General features: G+C 38.9%; 1 protein-coding gene across 1 annotated transcript in view; it reads right to left on the bottom strand.

The window, feature by feature from the left end:
• The window catches only part of CPB2 (carboxypeptidase B2), a 45,107-nt gene that overhangs the window by 8,785 nt on the left and 10,494 nt on the right, over positions 1-25,828 (bottom strand). Inside the window, exons 3-9 of the mRNA XM_060129559.1 lie at positions 19,188-19,263; positions 17,229-17,353; positions 15,586-15,694; positions 12,136-12,237; positions 9,735-9,839; positions 6,010-6,120; positions 3,226-3,319 (exon numbers count right to left, since the gene is read on the bottom strand). Coding sequence (XP_059985542.1) covers positions 3,226-3,319; positions 6,010-6,120; positions 9,735-9,839; positions 12,136-12,237; positions 15,586-15,694; positions 17,229-17,353; positions 19,188-19,263 — 722 coding nt within the window. The remainder of the gene's footprint in view (positions 1-3,225; positions 3,320-6,009; positions 6,121-9,734; positions 9,840-12,135; positions 12,238-15,585; positions 15,695-17,228; positions 17,354-19,187; positions 19,264-25,828) is intronic.

Here is a 25,828-nt window from a genome sequence, read left to right as displayed (position 1 = left end):
AATTATTGGGCATGCCCGAGGAGGCAAGTCAATCTTGATTTTTTTAAACCTATCTATACCTCAATTTCCTTATCTACTAAATGGATAAATTATAAAATGCTTTTCCCAGTGCTGGCATATACTGAGTGTTTAATAACTTGTTTATCAGCATTACCATCATCATTATCGTCACATGGATTGGGACACAGAGAAGGCCAGTGTGCATTGCAGAGATGAGGTGGGGAAAGAAAGGAGCCATTGAGCTCCCTATAGTGCCTCAGGCCCAGTTCTAGTCTGTTTCCGAGGTCTGCCTGCATCCCAGTCCTTGGGTTCCATGGGCTACTCCATGATCCTTATTATCCTTACAGAGCCCGCCTTTCTCTCTTTTTTTTTTTTTTTTTTTTTTTTTGCGGTACGCGGGCCTCTCACTGCCGTGGCCTCTACCGTTGCGGAGCACAGGCTCCGGACGCGCAGGCTCAGCAGCCATGGCTCACGGGCCCAGCTGCTCCGCGGCATGTGGGATCCTCCCGGACCGGGGCACGAACCCGTGTCCCCTGCATCGGCAGGCGGACTCTCAACCACTGCGCCACTAGGGAAGCCCAGGTAATGCTAGTTTTACCACGAAAAACATTAAGTAAAATAGAGCAGCAAAAGAGCTTGCGGATGAAAGAAGTTCCAAAAGGGAACTTATAACTGAAGAGTGATTGTCAGACTTAGAAGAATTTCAACAAACTTGGAGTTAGTCGGCCTGGCTTTATATTCCAGCTCTGCCACTTCCTAGCTCTGTGCTCTTGAGCAAGGGACTTAACCTTTTAAAGTCTGGGTTTCTTTATCCATGATGTGTAGATAATGAAACTCAGGGGATGGAATATATAAACTGCTCAGCACTTAGCAACTGTCAGCTCTATTTATTCAGAGGTCTTTTATATTAGCTGCTGTTTCTCTGGCTCCCTGTCCAATTATCACTGCTGTGGCAGTCTTTACACCTCAGTGGGCACTTTTTTTTAAACATCTTTATTGGAGTATAATTGCTTTACAATGGTGTGTTTAGGTTCTGTTTTATAACAAAGTGAATCAGTTATACGTATACGTATGTTCCCATATCTCTTCCTCTTGCGTCTCCCTCCCTCCCACCCTCCCTATCCCACCCCTCTAGGCGGTCACAAAGCACCGAGCTGATCTCCCTGTGCTATGCGGCTGCTTCCCACTAGCTATCTATTTTACGTTTGGTAGTGTATATATGTCCATGCCACTCTCTCACTTTGTCACAGCTTACCCTTCCCCCTCCCCATATCCTCAAGTCCATTCTCTAGTAGGTCTGTGTCTTTATTCCCGTCTTACCCCTAGGTTCTTCATGACCTTTTTTTTTTCCTTAGATTCCGTATATATGTGTTGGCATACTGTATTTGTTTTTCTCTTTCTGACTTACTTCACTCTGTATGACAGACTCTAGGTCCATCCACCTCACTACAAATAACTCAATTTCGTTTCCTTTTATGGCTGAGTGATATTCCATTGTATATACGTGCCACGTCTTCTTTATCCATTCATCCGATGATGCACACTTAGGTTGCTTCCATGTCCTGGCTCTTGTATATAGAGCTGCAATGAACATTGTGGTACATGACTCTTTTTGAATTATGGTTTTCTCAGGGTATATGCCCAGTAGTGGGATTGCTGGGTCGTATGGTAGTTCTATCTTTAGTTTTTTAAGGAACCTCCATATTGTTCTCCATAGTGGCTGTATCAATTTACATTCCCATCAACAGTGCAGGAGTGTTCCCTTCTCTCCACACCCTCTCCAGCATTTATTGTTTCCAGATTTTTTTGATGATGGCCATTCTGACCTGTGTGAGATGATATCTCATTGTAGTTTTGATTTGCATTTCTCTAATGATTAATGATCTCCAAAGAAGATATACAGATTGCCAACAAACACATGAAAGAATGCACAGTGGGCACTTTTACTGAATAATCTTAACAACGGCCTCTTATGAAGAAACCACTAAGTGATTCCCTTTAGCCTGAGGCAGGATCAGCTGTTTACTTACTTTATCTGTAGCTCTCTTAAAACAACTAATTTCATGCACATGTTCATTTGAATAGCTTTCAGAGACCCCTCAGTGTGTCAGGTACTGCACTAGGTAATGGATAGTGGTCACTGCCCTCATGGGGTTTCTGACTTAGAGGAAGGAGGAAATGAAGAGAAAAGGTAAGTACTCGACCGAAAAGTTTTCATATCTACTTTGGGATAATGATGAAATGTTCAAAATCATGAATTTTCACTTCTTTTTTTAAAAGGAAATACAGAAGATCATGTACCTAAGACTGTGTAGAGTAAAGGAATGGGAGGAAGAGGATGTTTCTGTGGTTTCAATAGCTGTGCTCCCTTGTTGTCACATGCTCCCACCTCCAAAAATATGGGTGATTCCAGCTCAGTCGTTAAGTTTAGTGTTGCTTTGTAGTCGTTTCTTAAATGTAGTAACTATGAAACATAGTGAGGGGGTGGTGAACTAACACCTACCTCCCTGAGAGCAGACAATATCCCCAAATGCCTAAATCAGTGTTCACTGAGTGTCTTAACTCATTGGAATCAAGGAACAAGGAGCTCCCACAGTGCTGGACACAAGTTTCTCTTTACGATATTCATGAAAGAAAGAACTTAAGAAAGTGAATAGTGAATACAAAACAAAATGTTCTGGGAATTCCAGGATGGTCCATTGGTTAGGATTCCACACTTCCACTGCAGGGGGCATGGGTTCAATCCCTGGTTGGGGAACTAAGATCCCACAAGCCAAAGGGAAAAAAACCCCACAAAATGTTTTGCAGCACTATAGAAGTCAATATTTTCCAAAGCAATTGAAAATAAGAGGTACCCACCCAACCCTAGCCTTTGATATCCTCATAATGAATGTTATTTGTTGATGAAAGTAGGAAATTTAGTGGTCACTTCCTTATGATTTCAGAGAAATAGAATTTTAGAATTTTGAAGCTAGAAGGGAACTTAAAGAACTAATCCAACTTCCTTCTTTTAAAGGTATGGACATGGCAGGGAGGAACAGGGTAAGGGTGTTTTGCTGATCTGAGTCAAACTTCATAGCACTACGTTTAACCAAAAAGTTTCTTATCTAAATTATCTTCTCATTCAGATAGGCCTCCCCTCTAATCAGTTTGAATTAATGAGCTTTTAGGAATACCACCTTTTAAATGAAGAGACATTTGTTAGAAATAAAGCAAACAACCTACCACACCAGTGTTTGGAGGCAAAGTTCCTGTTCAGGTCTGTTCCGATGCAAGAATTGTTTTCATGAAAAGAACGGTTCTTTCTCCACATTCGATTCTAAATAAACAAAACACAGGTAACCAGGGCAGCCATGTTTGCAGTTCAGGAAAGACACGACTTTTAAAGCCTAAGTGGACAGTGTTGTGTTTCTCTCCTTCAACTCATCTCTTTATCCTGTCACTGTCTTCACAGTACTTCTTGCATAGCCCCTGTTCTATCCAGGTCTCAGCTGGATTCACTCAAACTTGAATCAACTGAAATGGTGATATTTCATGAGCTTTGACCTATACAAAAAAACCATTTCATTTGGTTTTGCTAGGCTGCTTACTGGCCTTCTTATTTGGCCTTGTTTCCTTTAATTTTATGCATTGTCATTTTAAGTTCCTTCTGTGAAAAGTAAAATAACTTGGTGTTTCAACTCAAATTAAAACTATGAGTCATTTTTTTAATTGAAATGTATTTGACATATAACATTGCACAAATTTAAGGTGTTCAACATGTTGATTTGATACATTTACATATTGTAATATGATTGCCATTTGGGGGATAGCACCTCTATCATGTCACATAAATTATCTCTTTTTTGTGGTGGGAATAATTAAGATCAAGTCTTTTAGCAAGCTTGATGATTATAATACAAAATTGTTGAGTCATGAGTTTCAATGCTCTCTTTAGATTGAATTCAACACTCACTTAAAACCTATAGGAGGGGCTTCCCTGGTGGCGCAGTGGTTGAGAGTCCGCCTGCCGATGCAGGGGACGCGGGTTCGTGCCCTGGTCCGGGAGGATCCCACGTGCCGCGGAGCGGCTGGGTCCGTGAGCCGTAGCCACTGGGCCTGCGCATCCAGAGCCTGTGCTCTGCAGCGCGAGAGGCCACAGTGGTGAGAGGCCCGCGCACCGCAAAAAAAAAAAAAAAAAAAAAAAAAAACCTTTAGGAGGCAGAGCTGTGCAGACACCTCTAGCCTGATGGCTCCTTTGATTGTACTGATTCAACTCTGGTTTTTAAACGTAATGCAAATACTCCATTGGGTTCTTTGGGTAATCTGGGAATTTGATCATGTAAACAGTTGCACAGACTTTGTTTAAGTTCTGGGTTGGGATGACATGGCACACTTTTCCCTATTCCACCAACACTTTCGCCAAGCCTCCCAGTCTGCTTCCAACCCCAGACCTGTGATTCTGGTAGCAACAGTTGTTCTGAGGAAATCAAGTTCTCACACTTCAGGGACTAATTGGCAGAGTTAAGATACAAAGGACAGTTGGGGAGTAAGAATATCTAAAAGGTGGCTGAATTCCACTGTGATTCCAGCGAAGGCATAAATTTATTGTAATAGCAACCTACAAATGTGACCATTTATTGAACACCAATTTTGTGTTAGGTACTATACTAGGTATTTCTCACTTACTTAGTTCAGGGTTTGCTCACTCCTATGGACAAACTTTTACTCACAGTATTTGTCTTCCCTGAGATGACTTTTTCATCAATCTCCTTCACTATCCCTATCTCTTCTGCTTAAATTACCCTCTACATAAAAAAATTCCTGTATAATTCCTTATGTATCTAATCACTGCAATTATTCTTATTCCCCTTAGTGTTTGTATGTGCTATTCAAGTAGGTTTTTCATATATGTTCAACTATGTTTTTATGTGCCCCTCATTAAATTAGAAAGGACTGTACTTCATATTGCTTGAGTAATTTTACATGAATCATGAGGTTGATGGATTAGAAATAGTAATGGTTTCCAGTATAGATGAGACGGACCATGATATTCATACTTATGTTCATGATTGAGTTAAAGGGTACTAGGATTAAATTCGCATATTGGTTAGAATGCAATTCTGCTACAATACACGTTCGGTTAGAATGCTGTTCTAATTCTTGCAACTCATGATTTTACAATCAAAATACCATTCAAACGATTCCTAGTAAGAATGAACGGATGTAGGTACTGCGTATCAAGGTAGCTAACATCACAAAAAGAGATACAGCCAGACATTGTGCACCTCCTGTTGGGAGACCACACTATCACAATGAAGTAGTCTTGCCAAAAACGTCAAACCTGAATCTTATAAAGCTTCTAGAATCCAAATATAAGGTTTTGGAAAATACAGAGGACAAAGGAACATGGAAAAGCAATTAGCAAATCCAGACAACAGGAAGCTCTTTTCTTCAACGAAAAAATTGCAAGGAAATAGAGAAAAAGAGAGATGGAGAGAGAATCTACAGATAAAAATAAAAGCTATAAACCAATCACAATATATTAGCCTATTTGGATCCTGAACCAAAGAAATAAACTTTTTAAAAAGTTATGATACAATTGGAAATTTAAACACTGCTTGGAAATCTTATGCTAGTAAATAATTATTGTTCATTTTTAGGTATAATTGTACAGTTATTTTTTAAGACCTCTTTTAGAGAGGCATACTGAAATATTTATTGATGAAATGATATGGTATCTGAGATTTGCTTCAAAATAATATGGGTAAGATAGAAGGGAGTTGGGGATATAGATGAAAAAAGATTGGCTAAAAAAAAAAAAAGATTGGCTATGAGTTGATTGGCTGTGTGATGGATACATAGGAGTTTACCATACAATTATTCCCACTCATATATGTTTGAACTTTTCCATAATGAATTTAAAAAGTTTTTTCATAATAAAACCATTATACCAGGGTCCAGGATTCTATAAATAATTCAGCCTATGTATCCTGTATCCCCTGTTCTGTTTTCTTTACCTTCACCTACCTTTTTCCACGTGTAGTCATAACCATCCACGTTAACCACCGGCATAACATAGAAATCCATGTGCCTCAGAAGACTGGTAGGCAGATTTTCTTGCTCACGGAAACGAGTTACCTACAAATTAAACCAAGTATATTTGATGATATATCTTTTATGTCCTTCTAAACTTAGTCTGTGTCTTCTTCTTTAACTGAGATATAACTGACATATAATCTTTGAGCAACACAGGTTTGAACTGTGTGGGTCCACTTGTATGCAGATTTTTTTCAGATTTTTATAGTACTACATGATCTGCACCTCACTGAATCCACAGATGCAGAACTGTGGATATGGAGGGCTGACTGTAAAGTTATACATGGATTTTCAAGTGTAGGGAGGGTTGGCACCCCTCACCCCTGCATTGTTCAAGGGTCAACTGTATTAATTTAAGGTGTATAATATAATGATTCAAAATTTGTCTATATAGTGAAGTGGTCACCACAATGTCTAGTTAATATCCATCTAGTTAATATCCACTAAACTTAGTCTATTTTTTTATTAAAAAAAATTTCAGATGTTTAGATTTGCAGATTCAACTTTCAGGAAGAGTATTAATTCCTTGAAAAGTCTGAACTTAGGGTACTATGTTGCCAAGTGGTGGTAAATGCCCTGGACATGGGACAATTGGTCTTCCTATTTATGGAGGCAGAAAATTCAACCATCTATTTTCTAAAACTTCCTTCAAGAAACAAAAAAAATTCTTTATTAAAGCCTAAAGCCCACTACAAAGATTTAAGGAAACGAAAACCTGTATTTCCACTCTTTTCACAATAAGCCATCTCAATCAAAGCTCAGACTAACCTTGTCTTATTCCCACACATGTCTAGATAATATTTTCTGCATTGTCCTTATAAGTTGTGAGCTAAATTTCTGCTAGAATCGAGTTCGTTTCCCAAGCATCAGATCATTTGGCTTTAAAGCCAGTGGTAGCTTTTCCTAGGTACTGGCTATGAGTTTCGTAACAGATATCACCTGACACTGCTCTTCTGTGCTTTAGAGTCATACCCAGCTTAGGGTCACATATTTTAACATGATCCAAGGACATCCACATTCCAACGACTGAGAAGTTCACTCCAAAATGACCAAATACAGACGTAGCAGAAGCACAAAGACAAATTTCAGCCAGTTAGATCATTTCATCTAGGACTAAGCTTTGGTATAAGTTCTTCATTTGTGGCAACATTGTTACATTTTAATTTGTGGATTAGTTCACAATTAGTTGTTGATTTAAACTTTACTCAAAAGACTTTGTTAAGTATTTTTTCATTGTTGATAAAATGTCTTTTTTAAAAATTGAAGTATAGGTGCTGTACAATTTTATATAAGTTACAGGTGTACAATATAGTGGTTCACAAAAGAAAAAAGAAAAAAAGGAAACCATCGACAAAACTAGAAGACAACCTAGTGAATGTGAGAAAATATTTGCAAATGATATGACCAATAAAGGGCTAATATCCAAGAAAAATGTCTTTTAAATCTTACCTTTGCTATAGCTAAAACTTTACCATCTTTTCTTTAAATATTTAAAATATTATATCCATATTTTCCTAGAACAACCATAATAGTCAAATTTAAATTATTTGCCATAGGTAACCCCTTAGTAAATATGGGAGAAAGGAAAGCAAAAGTACAAGTTACTTTTTAATCTACTATATGTCAGAAACAAAAACTTAATGAAAAGGAAGTAATTTTATAGAATGAAAGAGGCAATCTTTTAAATAGTTGAGCGACTAGTTAAATACATTTTTATGCTACAAATTTGTAAATTTATGTTAGAGTCATTTTTCAGTAATAACGTGGCATTCATTATCAGAAAAAAAAGATTAGGAGATCTTATTTTCTTTCAAATAATAAAGCATTTATCATTTTTTATTTCTACAATGTTTGCTGAAATTTTAATAGATGTGCTATGGTTGGGTTTTTTTGTCCTTTTCACTCTCTTTATGGTTGGATGGGAGTCTTTCAGCAAAAAGTTAGTCTCTGAGAGATGATCAACGTTAGTCTGAGAATTTCTTGTCTCATAAGCAGGGCTCCGAACAGAATGGGTGAGTGAGGGCTGAAATATAGCCTATTCTCTGTGTGTCAAGCCCTACCTTCATGTGTGGTTGCAGCTGAAATCCCAGAGGAAGGGGTGCTTAGCTTTTAACAGCTTTATTGAGATATAATTCACATGCCAGAAAATTCCCCATTTTTAAGTGCACAATTCACTGGATTTTATATCACAGAGTTATGCAACCATCACCACTATCTGTAGAATATTTTTATCATTCCGCCCACCAACACCAAAAACCAAAAACCCCTTAGCCATTAGGAATTACCCCCCTTCTCCTTTCTCCTCTTCCCCCAGCCTGGCAACCACTAATTAACTTTCTGTCTCTGTGGATCTGCCCATTCTGGACATTTCACGTAAGTGGAATAATAAAATATATGGCCTTTTGTGTCTGGCTTCTATCACTTAGCATAATGTTTTCAAGATTCATCCATGTTGTAGCATGAATCAGTACTTCATTCCTTTTCATTGCTGAATGGTATTCCATTGTATTCCATTTATCCACTCATAAGTTGATGGACGTTTGGATTGTTTCCACTTTTGACTTATGAATAATGTTGCTTTGAACATTTGTAAACATACGTGTTCAAGTCTCTTGGCTATACACCTAGGAGTGGAATTGCAGGGTCAAATGGTAACTCTATGCTTAAACTTTTGAGGAACTGCCAAACAATTTTCTAAAGTGTCTGCACCATTTTGTGATCCCAACAGCAATGGATGAGAGTTCCAATTTTTCCACACTCTTACCAATATTTGCTATTATCTGCCTTTTTAAAATTTTAGCCATCCTGGTGGGTATGAAGTGGTATCTCATTGTGGTTTTGATTCATATTTCCCTAATGACTAATGATGTTGAGCATCTTTTCATAATGCTTATTGGCTATTTGTATATCTTCTTTGGAGAATTGCCCTTTCAAATATTTTGCCCATTCAAAATTGTCTTTTATTTGTCTTCTTACTGTTTATTTGTAAAAGTTATTTATATATTTTGGATATGAGTCCCTGATCATATATATGATTTGCAAAAATTTTATGAACGGTTTTCATTTATTATAGAGGTTTACAGTCATTATAATTTTTACTTTTATGGTGTACTCTTTGTCTCATATATGGATTTTTTGATGCCGAGGCCTTCTTCGGGGAGAAAATTCCCTACTATGATATATGGGATAATACGATCTGTTCTGTAATGTTGCTTTATGTTCAATTTCTAAGGGCAGAATATGGCAAAAGGTATCTGCATAATTCAAATCAAAAGAAAAAAATTCATTGGGACTCAATTCCGATAATTGCTTCAGTTCTTTCTTTTACTTAGAAAACATACCACAATGGCATACTATTTCTTAATTATGTTCCAGTGTTTAGCACCAGCCAGAAATGTAGAAAGGATAAGACAGACAATCTTTAGTGTAATTTAAATGCTTAAAGTCTTGGTTCTCAAACTTAATATGCATAAAAGTCACCTGAGAAGATTGTGAAGATTGTAGATACCCGAGTCTCACCTCCAGAAATTTTAAGTCACGAATTCCAGGATGTGACCTGGGAAAATGCATCTAATAAACAGGCCAGTTGATTCTGATGCAAGTGGTCTTAGGCCACATATTGGGAAACTCTGGCTTAAGAGAATGTGAATACTTACAGAGGCTATGAACCACAAGCAGAAAGCAGGGGAGATCCACTCTCTGGCATGGATTCCACAGTCAATCCACATGGCATTTTTGGCCCTTTGTTCTTTCCTAGAAACCTGCACAGAGAAAATCAAAAAACAGTAATAAGACGCTTCAGGATAATAACTTCCATATATATAGTGCTCCTACTTAATCCTTTTAGCAAATCTATGAAATACGCATTATCCTCTGCATGCCTTTGAGAATTCTCAAGGGAAATTAAAAGCTGGTGTAATTAAAGGATAGTAGCTAAGGTCACATAGCTGATGAGGGTTGGGACTGAGGTCTGAAGCCAGGACTCGATTTAAAACTCTTTTTTCTTTAACTTCTATTTTTTTAAATGTTTACATTTTTTTATTGAAGTATAGTTGATTTAGTCTTGTGTAAAGCTCTTTTTATTCCTTCACAATCCCCTTGCGATACCAGAGCTGCATGAGGTGGGTGTAGAAGTAGACAGCAGAGAACTAGTGTTTCAGGCCACACCTTCACACTCTAGTTAGAATTAAGTGGTTATGTGTTGGGTACACAGCTTTCTGTGGGAGGGGTGGGACAGAGAAAGGCTTGGGAGAGGAAAGCCAGTGGTCCAAGATAAACTTGGATTCCCTCACCATTTTCCCCGGGTGCACACTCTTAATGTGTAGATTATTTCCCTATGTCACCCCAAAATAAGCACACATCTAGCTTCACGCCAATTTATTACCAACAGGTCTGGGGACAGGGCCCTCATTCTGATTTACCATCTGGGGGACTAGTGGAGCTGCCAGCTTTCTGGAATAAGAACTCCCCACCTTTCCTCCATGATAGGCTTTGATGTCTTCAGAAGAATTCTCAAAAACGCCTCCAGACAAAATGAATCATAATTCATTTGCTTTTAAATATTAGTTAGACACACATGTTAGAGTATGGAGGGAAGGGAGAAGAGTGTTGCAAAATCAAACAAATATGTGGAGTTGGAATTCCAAAACAAGAAAAAGAGAGAGTTCGATTTTTAAACTGCCATCGATGCCACTCAGGGAGGTTCTTCTTAACCAACCCGGAGCTCGTGATATCCAATAAGAAGGCAAGTGAGAAAGTCAAATGGCTTTGGCCACAAAGGGTCAAATTGTACAAAGAGGAGAACTACCCAGCTGATTTAATCCACTCAGTGTAAAAGAAATCCTGAGTTGTCTGCACTAGTTGCCTTACTCGACCTTCTGTTTTACTGTGCTGAGCAAATTCTCTTGGTGCCGGTCCTGACGCTGGGAAGATGGAGGAGTCCCAGAGACTCACATGATGTGCACATCCTTGGTTGAGTACGACTGGGAGTAATGCACGCAGAAAGCATGGTTCTCCAACATGTACATTAGGTCCCAGAAACACAAGTTCCAAAGAGTACACACAACACGGCTGAAAGTAAATGTCATGAGTGGGTAGGCCATGATTACACGGATCCAGTCTGGTTGACCAACTCGGCTGTCAAGAGAACCCAATTTTCCTATGTCTGCCTTGAGTGTGCACTGCAAGTTCTTGTCAGAACAGATGAAAACCCAGAAATCCTGAGTCAAAATCTTATCTTTGGATGATCGAAGAGGCCCACCTATCACAATTTAGATAATGTTGGGAAACTATGTATAAATTAAATGTTCCTAAATCGGATGTATTTTTCCAATGATTAAATTGTTTTCCAGAGCTTCTTTTTCATTTATTTTTATTTTTTTTTCTTTGGGGGAAAGAGTGGTTAAAAAAACAGAACTGCAGAATTAGAACTTAACAGGCAGGAATTAGTTTAGTTTCACGGCTCCCAATATTCGTCCTGTGGCCACATTCATTGACTTTACTAAGGCCAATTTATTCAACTGAAAATAAAGAACCAGACAGGTGGTGACTGAGGCAAAAGCTATCATATCAGCCCTGCTGCCCCAAATCCCAGCATTGCCCTGGTTCCTATCCCTTCCTAAGTTTCGCTGTTCAACTCTTTGTTTCTAAAAACTGTATCGATGTCAATATCTGTTCAATCACAGATTCCCCTACTCTTTTTTTTTTTTTTTTGCCTAAGTCAGTTAGTCAGAGGTGGTGGTGTTAATAAAACAGGATGTGAAATTTAATCTAGACCACTCCCCTCATTTTATGAAGGTAGGCATTAAAGCCCAGGAAGGTTAAATGGCTTATCTATGTCACAGAGTTGATACTGTTAGACCAACACTACATTAGTAAAGGAAAAAAATTTAAAGGTAATAACCAATCCCTAAATAGCTGGATATTAAAGTTGAGGAACACTTATAACACACATATTTCCAGAACTCAAAAAAAAAAAATTCAAGTAATAACAAGCACTGCTGGAGAATTAACACATCCCCCAAAGTTGAAAGGTCAACGACTCTTCCCACAACATACCTTTAAAACATAAAGTGGGTACTTCTCATATGAGGATCCAATGTGGATTTTTTCAACCATATCAGGATACAACTCAGTCATAACTTCGATCCAAGAATAGATCTATCAGAGCAGAAACCAGCAGTCACAGAGCAAGTTCAAAGCATTTTCCTGACAAAGGAAACAGACCACTTCTTCGAGGAAGGGCAATCCCTCGAAAACACTTGTATGTGAAGAGAATGAGGGACTAAAACACTTGGGGTAGGGTGTTTCTTCTGCTGTTTAGAAAAATCAATAAAACTAAAGTTTTGAAAAACATCAAGGTTTAGGGAAAAAGTACTAAGAAACTTACAACAAATTAGGAAAAGATAATCTTCAAAGCAGCGCTCCTTAAGTTATTTTTAAAGGCTCATCACATTGAATCCCTGCCTCTGTGCATGAAATCCTCTTTACCATTCAAGAGTTCATTTCTATATGGAATTTTTTTTTAAATATCCACTTTTCAAGAGTAACCTAAGGAAGTCCTGGGTGCTGCCTTTGAACAGGATAAATCAAGGTGTCATTATTTCTTACTGAAGACCTGTGGACTCACAACAAAATCTGTGAAATGATGAGAGGCAAAGGGGAAAACAGTCTGGAGAAGAAAAATTTCTCTTCTACCCAGGGAAGGAGTTTGATTCTGGACCTCTCTCCTGGGTGGAAGTCTAGTGGTCTGTGATTCTGTCAAGATTATGAAAGAAAAAACAAAAATTTCTGGGTCTGATTTTAGGCTAGTGCCCACCTGAAAGCAGGCATTGAATGATGGAGTCTGGCCATGTTTTAATGTAGACCAACTTCTCAGGGACGATTTTTAAACTTTTACACCTTCTGCAGTGGGCATGACCAACCCAATGGCCTTATCTCTGGGAACTTTTCTAGAGGTAATTTCAAATAGCAATCCTAGCTGATGGGAACGGGAGCACCATTTGCCCTTGGATCCTCTTAGAGGAACATAACTAGGGTGAGTGGTATGTGGGAGTGGTTGCCTTGTGCCGAGAGTTCAGATGCTCCTGGAAGGCCTACCTGCTGCCAAGTACCAGTGCTGTCAGTGTCTGAGGTGCCGGAAATTTAACTATCAGGATTTCCTCATTGGGCCTCTGTTTATTGTGTTACTCCTCTAAGGCATGCATACACCTGAGAGAACTACTACATCAAACTATTTTGTGTTACAGCCTTGATGGTTCAGTAGATTTCCTCCAACAGGGAGGCTGTGTTATATAAAGGCAGCTTTACGGAAAACTTGATTCATTTCACAATCTGCGGTAATGATGGTCACATCCTTTGAATAACTCTCTTCTTTTGCCATTTGTTTTAAGTGATGTTTTTCAGTCATTTGTTTTTCTCCCCTGCAGGGGATTACTGAAAATTTCCTAGTGAGAGTCAATGACAAAAGAAACCCCTCTTGCCCCTCAAGTGAACATGTGGTGAGGACTGAAGGAGAGATCCGTGTTGAAGGGGAAGAAAGGACTTGGCAGAATTTCCGGGGAGCAAGATTGCCATGGTTCCTACAAACCTCTTAGAAAGGATCGGGCATGGGAGCGAGGAGAGGTCCAAACTGTTTTCTGGAACGTCATTGTAATGAAATGAATTGTGTCCCCCCTCAAATTCATATGCTGAAGCCTTAACCTCCAGTACCTTAGAATGTGACTGCATTTGGAGATAGGGCCTTTAAAGAGGTAATTAAGTTGAAATGAGGCTGTTGGTATGGACCCTAATCCAACCTGACTGGTGTTCTTACAAGAAGTGGAGATTAGCATGGACAGAGAGCCGCCAGGGATGTGCACACACAGAGAAATGGCCGTGTGAGGACACAGCAAGGAGGTAGCCATCTGCAGTTCAAGGAGAGAGGCCTCAGAATAAATCAGCCCTGCTGACACCTTGACCTTGGACTTCCAGCCTCCAGAACTGTGAGAGAGTAAAATTCTGTTGTTTAAGCCACTCCGTATATGTCACTTTGTTATGACCAACTAATACAGTGTATGGCAACTTAATACTTTTTTCCTGCCGTGTCTTTCCAACTCTTTCCTGGGGTGAGGGTAAGAAAAAAATAAGCCCTTTGAACAAAGTATTTAAAATATACCAGAAAAAAAATTTTTTAATGTCCATATCCTTTATTGATTTATTTAGGCTACACCATGCGGCTTGTAGGATCTTAGTTCTGCAACCAGGGATTGAATGTGGGTCCTCGGCAGTGAAAGCACAGAGTCCTAACCACTGGACTGCCAGGGAATTCCCAGAAAAATGTTTTTAAATACCTCTGTTTAAGGCATTCCACTCTTCCCACCAAACCCAACACAGCACTGACATAGTTAGGTTCTCCATTTGCAAATTGTGCCTACCCAGCCTCTCCACTCTGGACCTCAAGTTTGCTGATGCAGGGCTGATGTAGGAGGCTGGAGGGAGGTGGTCTAGGTGGAATAGACAGAGGCAAGGTAGGAGAGAGAAAGGAGAGGGTTGCAATTTTAAGATCCCCGTCAACCAGCCAGGTACATCAATTCTAGAAGCACACTGAGTTCTGGTTTAACTAACTGGAAAAGAACAGATGCTTTTGAAGATTCAATAGAAAACTTTATTACTTAAGCCTTAGATGTCTTAAAAATATGGATATGGTTCTTAACAGTTTCTGGGCACCTAGCCAAAAATGATAAAAATACTTGTATTAAGGAATATAGCAGCATACTCCTATGAAAGAATAGAAGGTATCAAGGGATTTATACTACTTGGAGTATATTATATTGAAAAGAAAGTGCTCCAAGGGGTTCAACTAACAAATATGGGGAAACGGCTCTTAGAGTATGATGTGAAAGCTTACTGAGGCCAATTGAACATTGATATCTTGCTTAGGTTCCCTCTAGAAAAATCAGAACCTATAAGTACTAATAGGAAAAAACCCAATTTCTTAAATATTAAAACACAGGCATTATCAACATTATTATTATTACTATTATTACTTAAATAGGTTCTTTCTGAGAGGAATAAAATGCACTTAAATACTTTACTGTGTACTAAATATAAGTGAATAAATTCCTTTAATTCAGTGAGATAATATGGTGATTATTCAGTAAGAGTACAATTAGGATAATGGTCTAAGGAGACATGATTAATTGGACTGTTAATTTTTCTGTGGCAGTTTCAATAAAAAGGCCCTATTTTTAATTTCCTGTTGTTCCTTAGAATGCAATGTTACTCCTAACAGAGATACTCTTAGCTATGGACAAACAGGCTGCTTAGAGGCAATTTCCAAAATACGATGCAATCTTCCCAGGGAAGATATCTATAAAAGGATGAATTACTTCTGTATAATCAACCTCATTGTGATTTTTTTTTTCACCCTCTTCCACCAATTTTGATTCTCTAATAATTTCCCATGGCTGAAATGGCAAAGCTCGTTAAACGAAAATAGGAATTTTCGAGAGAAACGTGACAGCTTACCTCATTTAGTGAGTGATACTGTTCATAGTAGGAGGAGGAGGCCCGGGGGCTGATGGTGTCATTGGAAGTCTGCTGCCGGATAAGATCTTCCACATTTTCCAACAAGACCCTGGGTTATGAAACAGGGCATGAGCTGGTTGCCAAAGAGGGTTCTGATTTTCCTGCATGGCCCATTGCACGCACAACAGGTGAGCAAGGGGGAAAAGTCACTAAGAAATCTAACAAGCACAAGGTGAAAACACCGCCAGCTAACATTATGATGAGCTGAAATACACAAGCCCTCTGGGTAGAGCCTCATGGGCATTGGAGGGATACTGGCTCCTATGGGGTATGTTTTCAGGGCCTCCAAAATCTCACCCCTTCTCCAACATTACGAACATTTCTCGACTGTGACTCATTAGTGTGTTTTATGTGAACATACAGGTTAATGGACAATGTTCTTCAATCCAGAGGAACAATGTATTATTCTGTTTTCAGTTAAGGACCGAGGAGAAGCAGAAAGCCTTCTCTTTATTTTTCCCTGTGAGTCACTGACCTACACCAGATGCATGTATAGGTATACATATGCATGTATAGGTTCTGCATGGCCAAAGTTGGTCAAATCTCTAGAGAAATAAGAGCACAGGAACAGGGAAGGTACAGGAAGGTGATCTCATTTAATTTCTCTTGCCAAGGATCACACAGTTAACTAGGCACAAACGTCTTAATTAAGACAGACTGAAGCCATTCTGTTAGCTGGCATGAACAATTGAAAGTTAGCTGTCATTCTAATAAAGCTTTCTTTACTTTTACTTAGGTCAGGGGGTAAAAGCCAAGCCTTTGACATCAGAAAGGTCTGAGTATGACTCCTAGCTCTGCCACGTTCCAGCTGGCTGACCTTGAGAAATTCCTTTGAAAATTTTTTTCATACACACAATGAGGATAGTATTTACCTCACAGGATTAAATAAGGACTAAATGATACAATGTATAGAAAGGCTCAGCACCTTTCCAGGAAGGCAGAAAACACCAATAACATATTATTAATACTAATCATAGTGTATTATCCAAAGGTTGCCCATTGATACACAGAAGAGAGCATGGCCTCCAGGAAGTGTCAGGGCAGCAGAGGGACACTGGCGCTTGGGCAATGGATACAGAAAGGAGATGTGGACAGGAGACTCCAAAAGGAAGAAGGCATGGACTCTGAACAGAAATCATACCTAATGCAAATTTTAGTTTAGGGCCAGACATTCCAGAATGTTCACTGACCTTGTGAAGGAAGCAAAATCTCCTTCAGCAGCTGCTTTTTCAAGAGATACCACAAAGCCCACTACAGTGAAGGACAATTTTGCTCCCCGAGTCCAGGCACAGAGTAGAGGAACTATAAGAAGGAAGCAACTGGGAGGAGTGGTAAGAGGCTCCTCAGATCGTTGAGTCTCACAGTGCTTTGCAGATAAGGGACCAAGGTCATGAGAGGTAAACCACTTGTCCAGGGTCACAGAGCTAGCCCCTTGGGCTTCATCACCAATCTGTTCCAGAGATTTCCATGTTGCCATGTTTAATGTAAACATTTTTTCCAGGAAGCAATGACACCATCCACTAGTAAAATGCATCATAGGTGCTTAGAATAGCTGCTCAGTAAATATGGAATCATGCCTCTACCTGAACGGAATTCTGCTCTCATTTAAACGGGCTTTCACGTTGCTTACATCAGACGCATTCACAAAAAAATGGACTTCTTTGCTCTTCGTAATAAATTCAGCTGTTACTGGCTGCCAGAGGACAATCTGCAGTTTCAAGGGGGAAAATTGATAAAAACAAAGACAGTTTTTCACATCATTCTCGTCTGTAGCTAAAGCCATAAAAGGGTTTTTATAAGGGAAATAAAAAAGACATTCCTGGTGACTGGTCCCCATTTACACATGTGGTAGTGTAAGCATTTATTTTACAGGGGGCTAGTTTTATTCTTTTCTGTAACCCCAGTAGCTAAAGAGGGCCTGGAACTTACTAGGTACTCAATAAATATTTGGCGAGGCAATGAACTAATGAATGAATTCATGAATGAATATATTTATGGCCCAACTGTAGAACTGGATGTGTATGTCACATGTTTAAAGAGAAACGAAAGTTTGTCTAGAAAGTTGATTAAATGTTGCTTTTCTTTAATAAAAATTCCATATCCTTGATACGATTATGCCTTTTCTTTAATCTAATTGCCTTTGGGAAATGTCTTCCCATACATAATATTTACATTTTTTTTTCTATTTTACTGAGCTTTTTTAAAGCACTTTCACACTCATTGCCTTTGATCATTATAACAACATTTTGCCATAAACCAAGCAGGTGTTATTATTTTCATTGTTCAGATGAAGAAATTAAGGCTCGAAGCTAAGTCGCCTAAAATCACACACCAAGAAGTGGAAGAACAAGATCTAAGTCCTGAATCTCAGATGCTTCCTCTGGCGGTATTTCCTCTGTCCACGGTGTGGTGGCTGTGAGGACGCGCCGGGCAGCTCTTCTGTTGGGAGGGGCTTAGTTCACTAACCTTCCCCACCGTTGTCCCTCTTGATTCCCCCCTGGCTTCTCCTGGGCTGCAGCCAGCCAGTGACAGAGCACTGCGGGTGTATTATTGCAGCCCCGTTCCTGCTAGATTACGGTCTCCCCTTACAGATGTCTTTGGCTTAAGGACTTATCATGGTCCAGGCAAACCTTCACTGGGACTGCCCTGTGGTCTAGAGGTTGTCCACACACAACCCTCCTTTCTGCACACATGTCAGAGCTGCTTGATGGTCTGGGGGTACTCCCTGCCACCTCCAGCTCCCTCCTCTTCATCCTTCACAAGCAGCCCCCATAACAAGTCTCACACATCTCTAATATAGTTTTGACCTCTGCTTCTCAGAGAGCCCTAACCCAACAACCATGGAGCCATCAATATTCTATCAGGATATTTTGTAATGTATCAGTTTTCTATTTTCTGGGGAGTTGAGTCCCAGGCATGAAAATTTTAATAAATTTTCCTTTGTGTTTTTGATGCTTACACCTTGGTTAAGTATTATTGCTTTTTTTTTTTTTTTCTTTTGCGGTACGCGGGCCTCTCACTGTTGTGGCCTCTCCAGTTGTGGAGCACAGGCTCTGGACGTGCAGGCTCAGCGGCCATGGCTCACGGGCCCAGCCGCTCCGCAGCATGTGGGATCTTCCTGGACCAGGGCACGAACCCATGTCCCCTGCATCAGCAGGCGGACTCTCAACCACTGCGCCACCAGGGAAGCCCAGTATTATTGCTTTTTAAACAAAGATCTATTGGATTTCTGTTACTGTAGCATCTTTGTAAGTACCCCCCCCTTTTATATTTTGGTGCTGAAACCCAGGAATGAACCAGTAAGTTCACACTTTCAATGCCTAGGTACTGTCATGTAATTTGCTGAAAAGCCAATAGCATAAATGAAGAAAGTTTGATTTGAGGAACCAGTAAAATCATATGATTATGGGAAGGAGGAGAAGGCTACAAGGAGAGGGGTTTATACCAGCTGTATATAAGTCAGACGACATATAGGAGAGAACATGGCACACCAGACTTGTATAAAATATAAACAATAAGAAGATAAATGAGGGAGAAGTTACCTCGTATGTTGTAGTAGTATTCTGCAGAATTTGAACTTGCCTGGACGTTCTAGGAAGAGCAGTTAAAACCTGGCCACTGGGGGAAAAAATAAAACAGGATTTTGATCTTAAACAAAAAGTGAAAATAAGATAAATTATATTGGGAGGGGCTTCTAGGAAATTGTAAAAAGGAAACAAAATGTTGAAAGAAAAGAGGATCTCACCACAGATTTTAAAATAACCTTAGATTTTGCCTCCAGTCAAGATGGAGAAACAGGGACCAAGTTTACCCTCCTGCTTGAAACAAATAAAACACTGGACAATGTATGTCACTCAAGAAATTGAACATCTGTAATATGACGAAACATTGTATCCTGGATTGGGTCTTGGAACAGAATCGTGGAAAAACTGGTGTCATCTGTAGAAAGCCTGCAGTTTTGTTAAGAGTAGTGTACCAATGTTGGTTTCTTAGTTTTGACAAACATACCATGATAATATAAAATGCAGGCGAAACTGGGTGCACGGTATAGAGAAACTCTCTGTAATATCTTTGCAACCTTTCTGTAAATCTAAAAATATTTCAAATAAAATTTTATTTAAAAAATAAAATAAAATCATGTACTGAGAACTCCAGAAGCACAAAAGTTTATGATAATTTCTGCTTGTCATTATGAGCAAAGGCTTCATGGAAGAGGTAACTGGGTAAGTAAGCAGTGTAATGGCAGGCTGGCAGGAGACAAAAGGGCATTGTTGGGGAAACGGCAAGCTGTTTATTTTTGCCAAGTGTAGGATTTAGGTATTTAGGGCAAGAGAAGAATGGTAGCCAAACAGAAGTGAGTTTGGAAACTTATGTTAGTTCTCCCCTAGAGAAGTTTTCCAATGCACGCTGAGAAATTTGGCCTTTATCTAGCAGGCAATTAAGAGTTAGAAAGTGACATCATTTGACTTGTGATTTACAAGAATAATTTTGATGCCAGGGTGGAGGATGGTTTATTTTGGAAAGCCTGATGAAAAGATTCTAAACTCTGGAAATGAGCCTATGGAGACTTGATTATCAAAAAAGAGAAGGAGGAGCTCCCAGAAACAATAGATTCAGAGATTTGGTGCCAATCACTGGTACAGTTAAGCGTAAACTATTCAACTAGTGATAAATGACATATGTCCAAGGATATGTATCACAAGATGATTCACAGTAAGAATAACTGGGAACCACATGAGCGCTTATCAGTAACAGAATTGTTGAATGTTGGTGATGTCTCCACATTCTAGAATGTTTTGTAGCCATTATAAAGAAAGAGTTAGTTAAAATAGTTAACTTGGGGGAGATTTACATGATGCATTAAGAGAAAGAAGCAAGAAGTGAGTGGAGAATTGTAAGAAATATTATCCCATTTTTGTAAAAAAATAAGTTAGAAAGAAAAAGGAAACTTATAAGTGTTAAAAGCAGGAGAAAACAGCTTCATCCATGAGAGAGCAGACAGCAGAAGCAAGAAGAACTACAATCCTGCAGCCTGTGGAACAAAAACCACATTCACAGAAAGATAGACAAGATGAAAAGGCAGAGGGCTATGGACCAGAGGGAGGAACAAGATAAAACCCCAGAAAAACAACTAAATGAAGTGGAGATAGGCAACCTTCCAGAAAAAGAATTCAGAATAATGATAGGGAAGATGATCCAGGACCTCAGAAAAAGAATGGAGGCAAAGATCGAGAAGATGCAAGAAATGTTTAACAAAGACCTAGAAGAATTAAAGAACAAACAAACAGAGATGAACAATACAATAACTGAAACGAAAAATATACTAGAAGGAATCAATAGCAGAATAACTGAGGAAGAAGAACGGATAAGTGACCTGGAGGACAGAGTGGTGGAATTCACTGCTGCAGAACAGAATAAAGAAAAAAGAATGAAAAGAAATGAAGAGAGCCTAAGAAACCTCTGGGACAACATTAAATGCAACAACATTCATATTATAGGGGTCCCAGAAGGAGAAGAGAGAGAGAAAGGACCCGAGAAAACATTTGAAGAGATTATAGTTGAAAACTTCCCTAATATGGGAACGGAAATAACCACCCAAGTCCAGGAAGCGCAGAGAGTCCCATACAGGATAAACCCAAGGAGAAACACACTGAGACACATAGTAATCAAATTGGCAAAAACTAAAGACAAAGAAAAATTATTGAAAGCAGCAAGGGAAAAACGACAAATAACATACAAGGGAACTCCCATAAGGATAACAGCTGATTTCTCAGCAGAAACTCTACAAGCCAGAAAGGAGTGGCATGATATACTTAAAGTGATGAAAGGGAAGAACTTACAACCAAGATTACTCGACCCAGCAAGGATCTCACTCAGATTCGATGGAGAAATCAAAAGCTTTACAGACAAGCAAAAGCTAAGAGAATTCAGCACCACCAAACCAGCTCTACAACAAATGCTAAAGGAACTTCTCTAAGTGGGAAACACAAGAGAAGATAAGGACGTACAAAAACAAACCCAAAACAATTAAGAAAATGGTAATAGGAACATACATATTGATAATTACCTTAAACGTGAATGGATTAAATGCTCCAACCAAAAGACACAGGCTTGTTGAATGGATACAAAAACAAGACCCATCTATATGCTGTCTACAAGAGACCCACTTCAGACCTAGGGACACATAAAGACTGAAAGTGAGGGGATGGAAAAAGATATTCCATGAAAATGGAAATCAAAAGAAAGCTGGAGTAGCAATAATCATATCAGATAAAATAGACTTTAAAATAAAGAATGTTACAAGAGACAAGGAAGGACACTAATGATCAAGGGATCAATCCAAGAAGAATATATAACAATTGTAAATATATATGTACCCAACATAGGAGCACCTCAATACATAAGGCAACTGCTGACAGCTATAAAAGAGGAAATCGACGGTAACACAATAATAGTAGGGGTCTTTAACACCCCACTTACACCAGTGGACAGATCATCCAAACAGAAAATAAACAAGGAAACACAAGCTTTAAATGACACAATAGACCAGATAGATTTAATTGTTATTTATAGGACATTCCATCCCAAAACAGAAGATTACAATTTCTTCTCAAGTGCACATGGAATATTCTCCAGGATAGATCACATCTTCGGTCACAAATCAAGCCTCAGAAAATTCAAGAAAATTGAAATTGTATTAAGCATCTTTTCTGACCACAACACTACGAGGTTAGAAATCAATTACAGGAAAAACTGTATAAAACACAAATACATGGAGGCTAAACAGTGTGCTACTAAATAACCAAGAGATCACTGAAGAAATCAAAGAAGAAGTTTAAAAATACATAGAAACGAATGACAATGAAAACACGATGATCCAAAACCTATGGGACACAGCAAAAGCAGTTCTAAGAGGGAAGTTTATAGCAATTCAATCTCACCTCAAGAAACAAGAAAAATCTCAAATAAACAATCTACCCTACACTTAAAACAACTAGAGAAAGAAGAACAAAGAAAACCCAAAGTCAGTAAAAGGAAAGAAATCATAAAGATCAGAGCAGAGGCTTCCCTGGTGGTGCAGTGGTTGAGAGTCCGCCTGCCGATGCAGGGGACACGGGTTCGTGCCCCAGTCTGGGAAGATCCCACATGCCGCTGAGCGGCTGGGCCCATGAGCCATGGCCGCTGAGCGTGCGCGTCCGGAGCCTGTTGCTCCGCAACGGGAGAGGCCACAACAGTGAGAGGCCCGCGTACCGAAAAAAAAAAGATCAGAGCAGAAATAAATGAAATAGAAACAAAGAAAACAATAGCAAAGATCAATAAAACTAAAAACTGCTTCTTTGAGAAGATAAACAAAATTGATAAACCCTTAGCCAGACTCATGAAGAAAAAAAGGGAGAGGATGTAACTCAATAAAATTAGAAATGAAAAATGAGAAATCACAACTGACACTGCAGAAATACAAAGGATTATAAGAGACTACTACAAACAACTATATGCCAATAAAATGGACAACCTTGAAGAAATGGACAAATTCTTGGAAAGGTACTATTTTCCAAGACTGAACCAGGAAGAATTAGAAAATATAAACAGACCTAACATAAGTAACAAAACTGAAACCATAATTAAAAATTTTCCAACAAACAAAAGTCCAGGACCAGATGGCTTCACAGGCAAATTCTATCAAACATTTAGAGAAGAGCTAACACCGATCGCTCTCAAATTCTTCCAGAAAATTGCTGAGGGAGAAACACTCCAAAATTCATTCTATGAAGCCACCATCACCCTGATACCAAAACCAGAAAAAGATATCACAAAAAAAGAAAATTATAGACCAATATCACTGATGAACAGAGACGCAAAAATCCTGAACAAAGTACTAGCAAACAGAATCCAACAACACATTAAAAGGATTATACACCATGATCAAGTGGGATTTATCCCAGATATGCAAGGATTCTTCAATATACCCAATATACACAAATCAATGCACACTAACAAATTAAGGAGTAAAAACCATATGATCATCTCAATAGATGCAGAAAAAGCTTTTGAGAAAACTCAACACCCACTTATGATAAAAACTCTCCAGAAAATGGGCATAGAGGGAACATCCCTCAACATAATAAGGCCATATATGTCAAACCCACAGCAAGCATCATACTCAATGGTGAAAAACCGAAAGCATTTCCACTAGGATCAGGAACAAGACAAGGATGTCCACTGTCACCTCTCTTGTTCAACATAGTTTTGGAAGTCCTAGCCACAGCCACAAAGGAGGCAAGAACATACAATGGAGAAAAGACAGCCTCTTCAATAAGTGGTGCTGGGAAAACTGGACAGCTACATGTAAAAGAATGAAATTAGAACACTACCTAACACCATACACAAAAGTAAACTCCAAAGGGATTAAATAAAGCCTTAAATGTAAGACCAGACAGTATAAAACTTTAGAGGAAAACATAGGAATAACACTCTTTGACATAAACGGCAGCAAGATCTTTTTTGACCCACCTCCTAGAGTAACAGAAATAAAAGCAAAAATAAACAACTGGGACTTAATTAAATCTAAAACCTTTTGTACAGCAAAGGAAACAAAACAAAAAGACAGCCCTCAGAATGGGAGAAAGTATTTGCAAATGAAACAACAGGCAAAGGATTAATCTCCAAAATATACAAACAGCTCATGGAGCTCAATATCAAATAAACAAACAACCCAGTTAAAAAATGGGCAGAAGACCTAAATAGACATTTCAGCAAGGAAGACATACAGATGGCCAAGAGGCACATGAAAAGATGCTCAACATCACTAATTATTACAGAAATGTAAATCAAAACTACAATGAGGTATCACCTACACCAGTCAGAATGGCCATTATCAAAAAAGTTAGAAACAATAAATGCTGGAAAGGGTGTGGTGAAAAGGGAACCCTCCTGCACTGTTGGTGGGAATGTAAATTGATACAACCACTATGGAAAACAGTATGGAGGTTCCTTAAAAACCTAAAAATAGAACTACCATATGACCCAGCAATCCCACTACTGGGCATATACCCTGAGAAAACCATAATTCAAAAAGAGACATGTACCACAATGTTCATTGCAGCTCTATTTACAATAGCCAGGACATGGAAGCAACCTAAGTGTCCATCAACAGATGAATGGATAAAGAAGATGTGGCACATATATACAGTGGAATATTACTCAGCCATAAAAAGAAACGAAATTGAGTTATTTGTAGTGAGGTGGATGGACCTAGAGTCTGTCATACAGAGGGAAGTAAGTCAGAAAGAGAAAAACAAATACCATATGCTAACGCATATATATGGAATCTAAAAAGAAAAAAATGGTACTGATAAACCTAGTGGCAGGGCATAGAGGTAGGCATAGAGAATGGACTTGATGACATGGGGTGGGAGGGCAAAGCTGGCGCGCAATTAGAGTAGCATCGACATATATACACTACCGAATGTAAAATAGTTGGCTGGTGGGAAGCAGCAGCACAGCACAGGGAGATGGGCTCGGTACTTTGCGATGACCTAGAGGGGTGGGATAGGGAGGGTGGGAGGGAGGCTCAAGAGGGAGGGGATATGGGGCCACGTGTATGCACATGGCTGATTCGCTTTGTTGTGCAACAGAAACTAACACGGTATTGTGAAGCAATTATACTCCAATAAAGATCTATTTAAAAAAAGGATAATCAACAAGGACCTGCTGTATAGCACAGGGAGCTCTGCTCAATATTATGTACCAACCTAAATGGGAAAAGAATTTGAAAAAGAATAGATGTGTGTATATGTATAACTGAATCACTTTGCTGTACACCTGAAACTAACACAGCATTGCTAATCAATTATACTCCAATATAAAATAAAAAGTTAAAAAAAATAGAGGCTGAATTTCAAGTTCGCATAAAGGAAATTTTGTGTTGACTAGAAGATAAGATGCTTGGGCGTTTTTCATATGTATTAGAAGACAAGAAAGTAACAAAGTTAGTCAACAGAAGGGGAAAGAAAATGTAAAGGTAAAAAATGTGTTATCTAAATGGGTCTCTTTCTTAAGGAGAAAAAAAAATTAAGGAAATATAAAAAATAAATTAGGAAATGTGGAGGAGTAAAATTATGGGGATATAAATTTACCATAAAATATATTAATATGTCCAAGTTCAAACTGTGGTGAGCTGGAC

This window comes from Lagenorhynchus albirostris, chromosome 18 (genome assembly GCF_949774975.1).
Source record: "Lagenorhynchus albirostris chromosome 18, mLagAlb1.1, whole genome shotgun sequence".
NCBI classification, from domain to species: domain Eukaryota; kingdom Metazoa; phylum Chordata; class Mammalia; order Artiodactyla; family Delphinidae; genus Lagenorhynchus; species Lagenorhynchus albirostris.
Note: the sequence above shows the minus strand (reverse complement) of the source record. Positions and strands in the feature narration are given on the sequence as shown.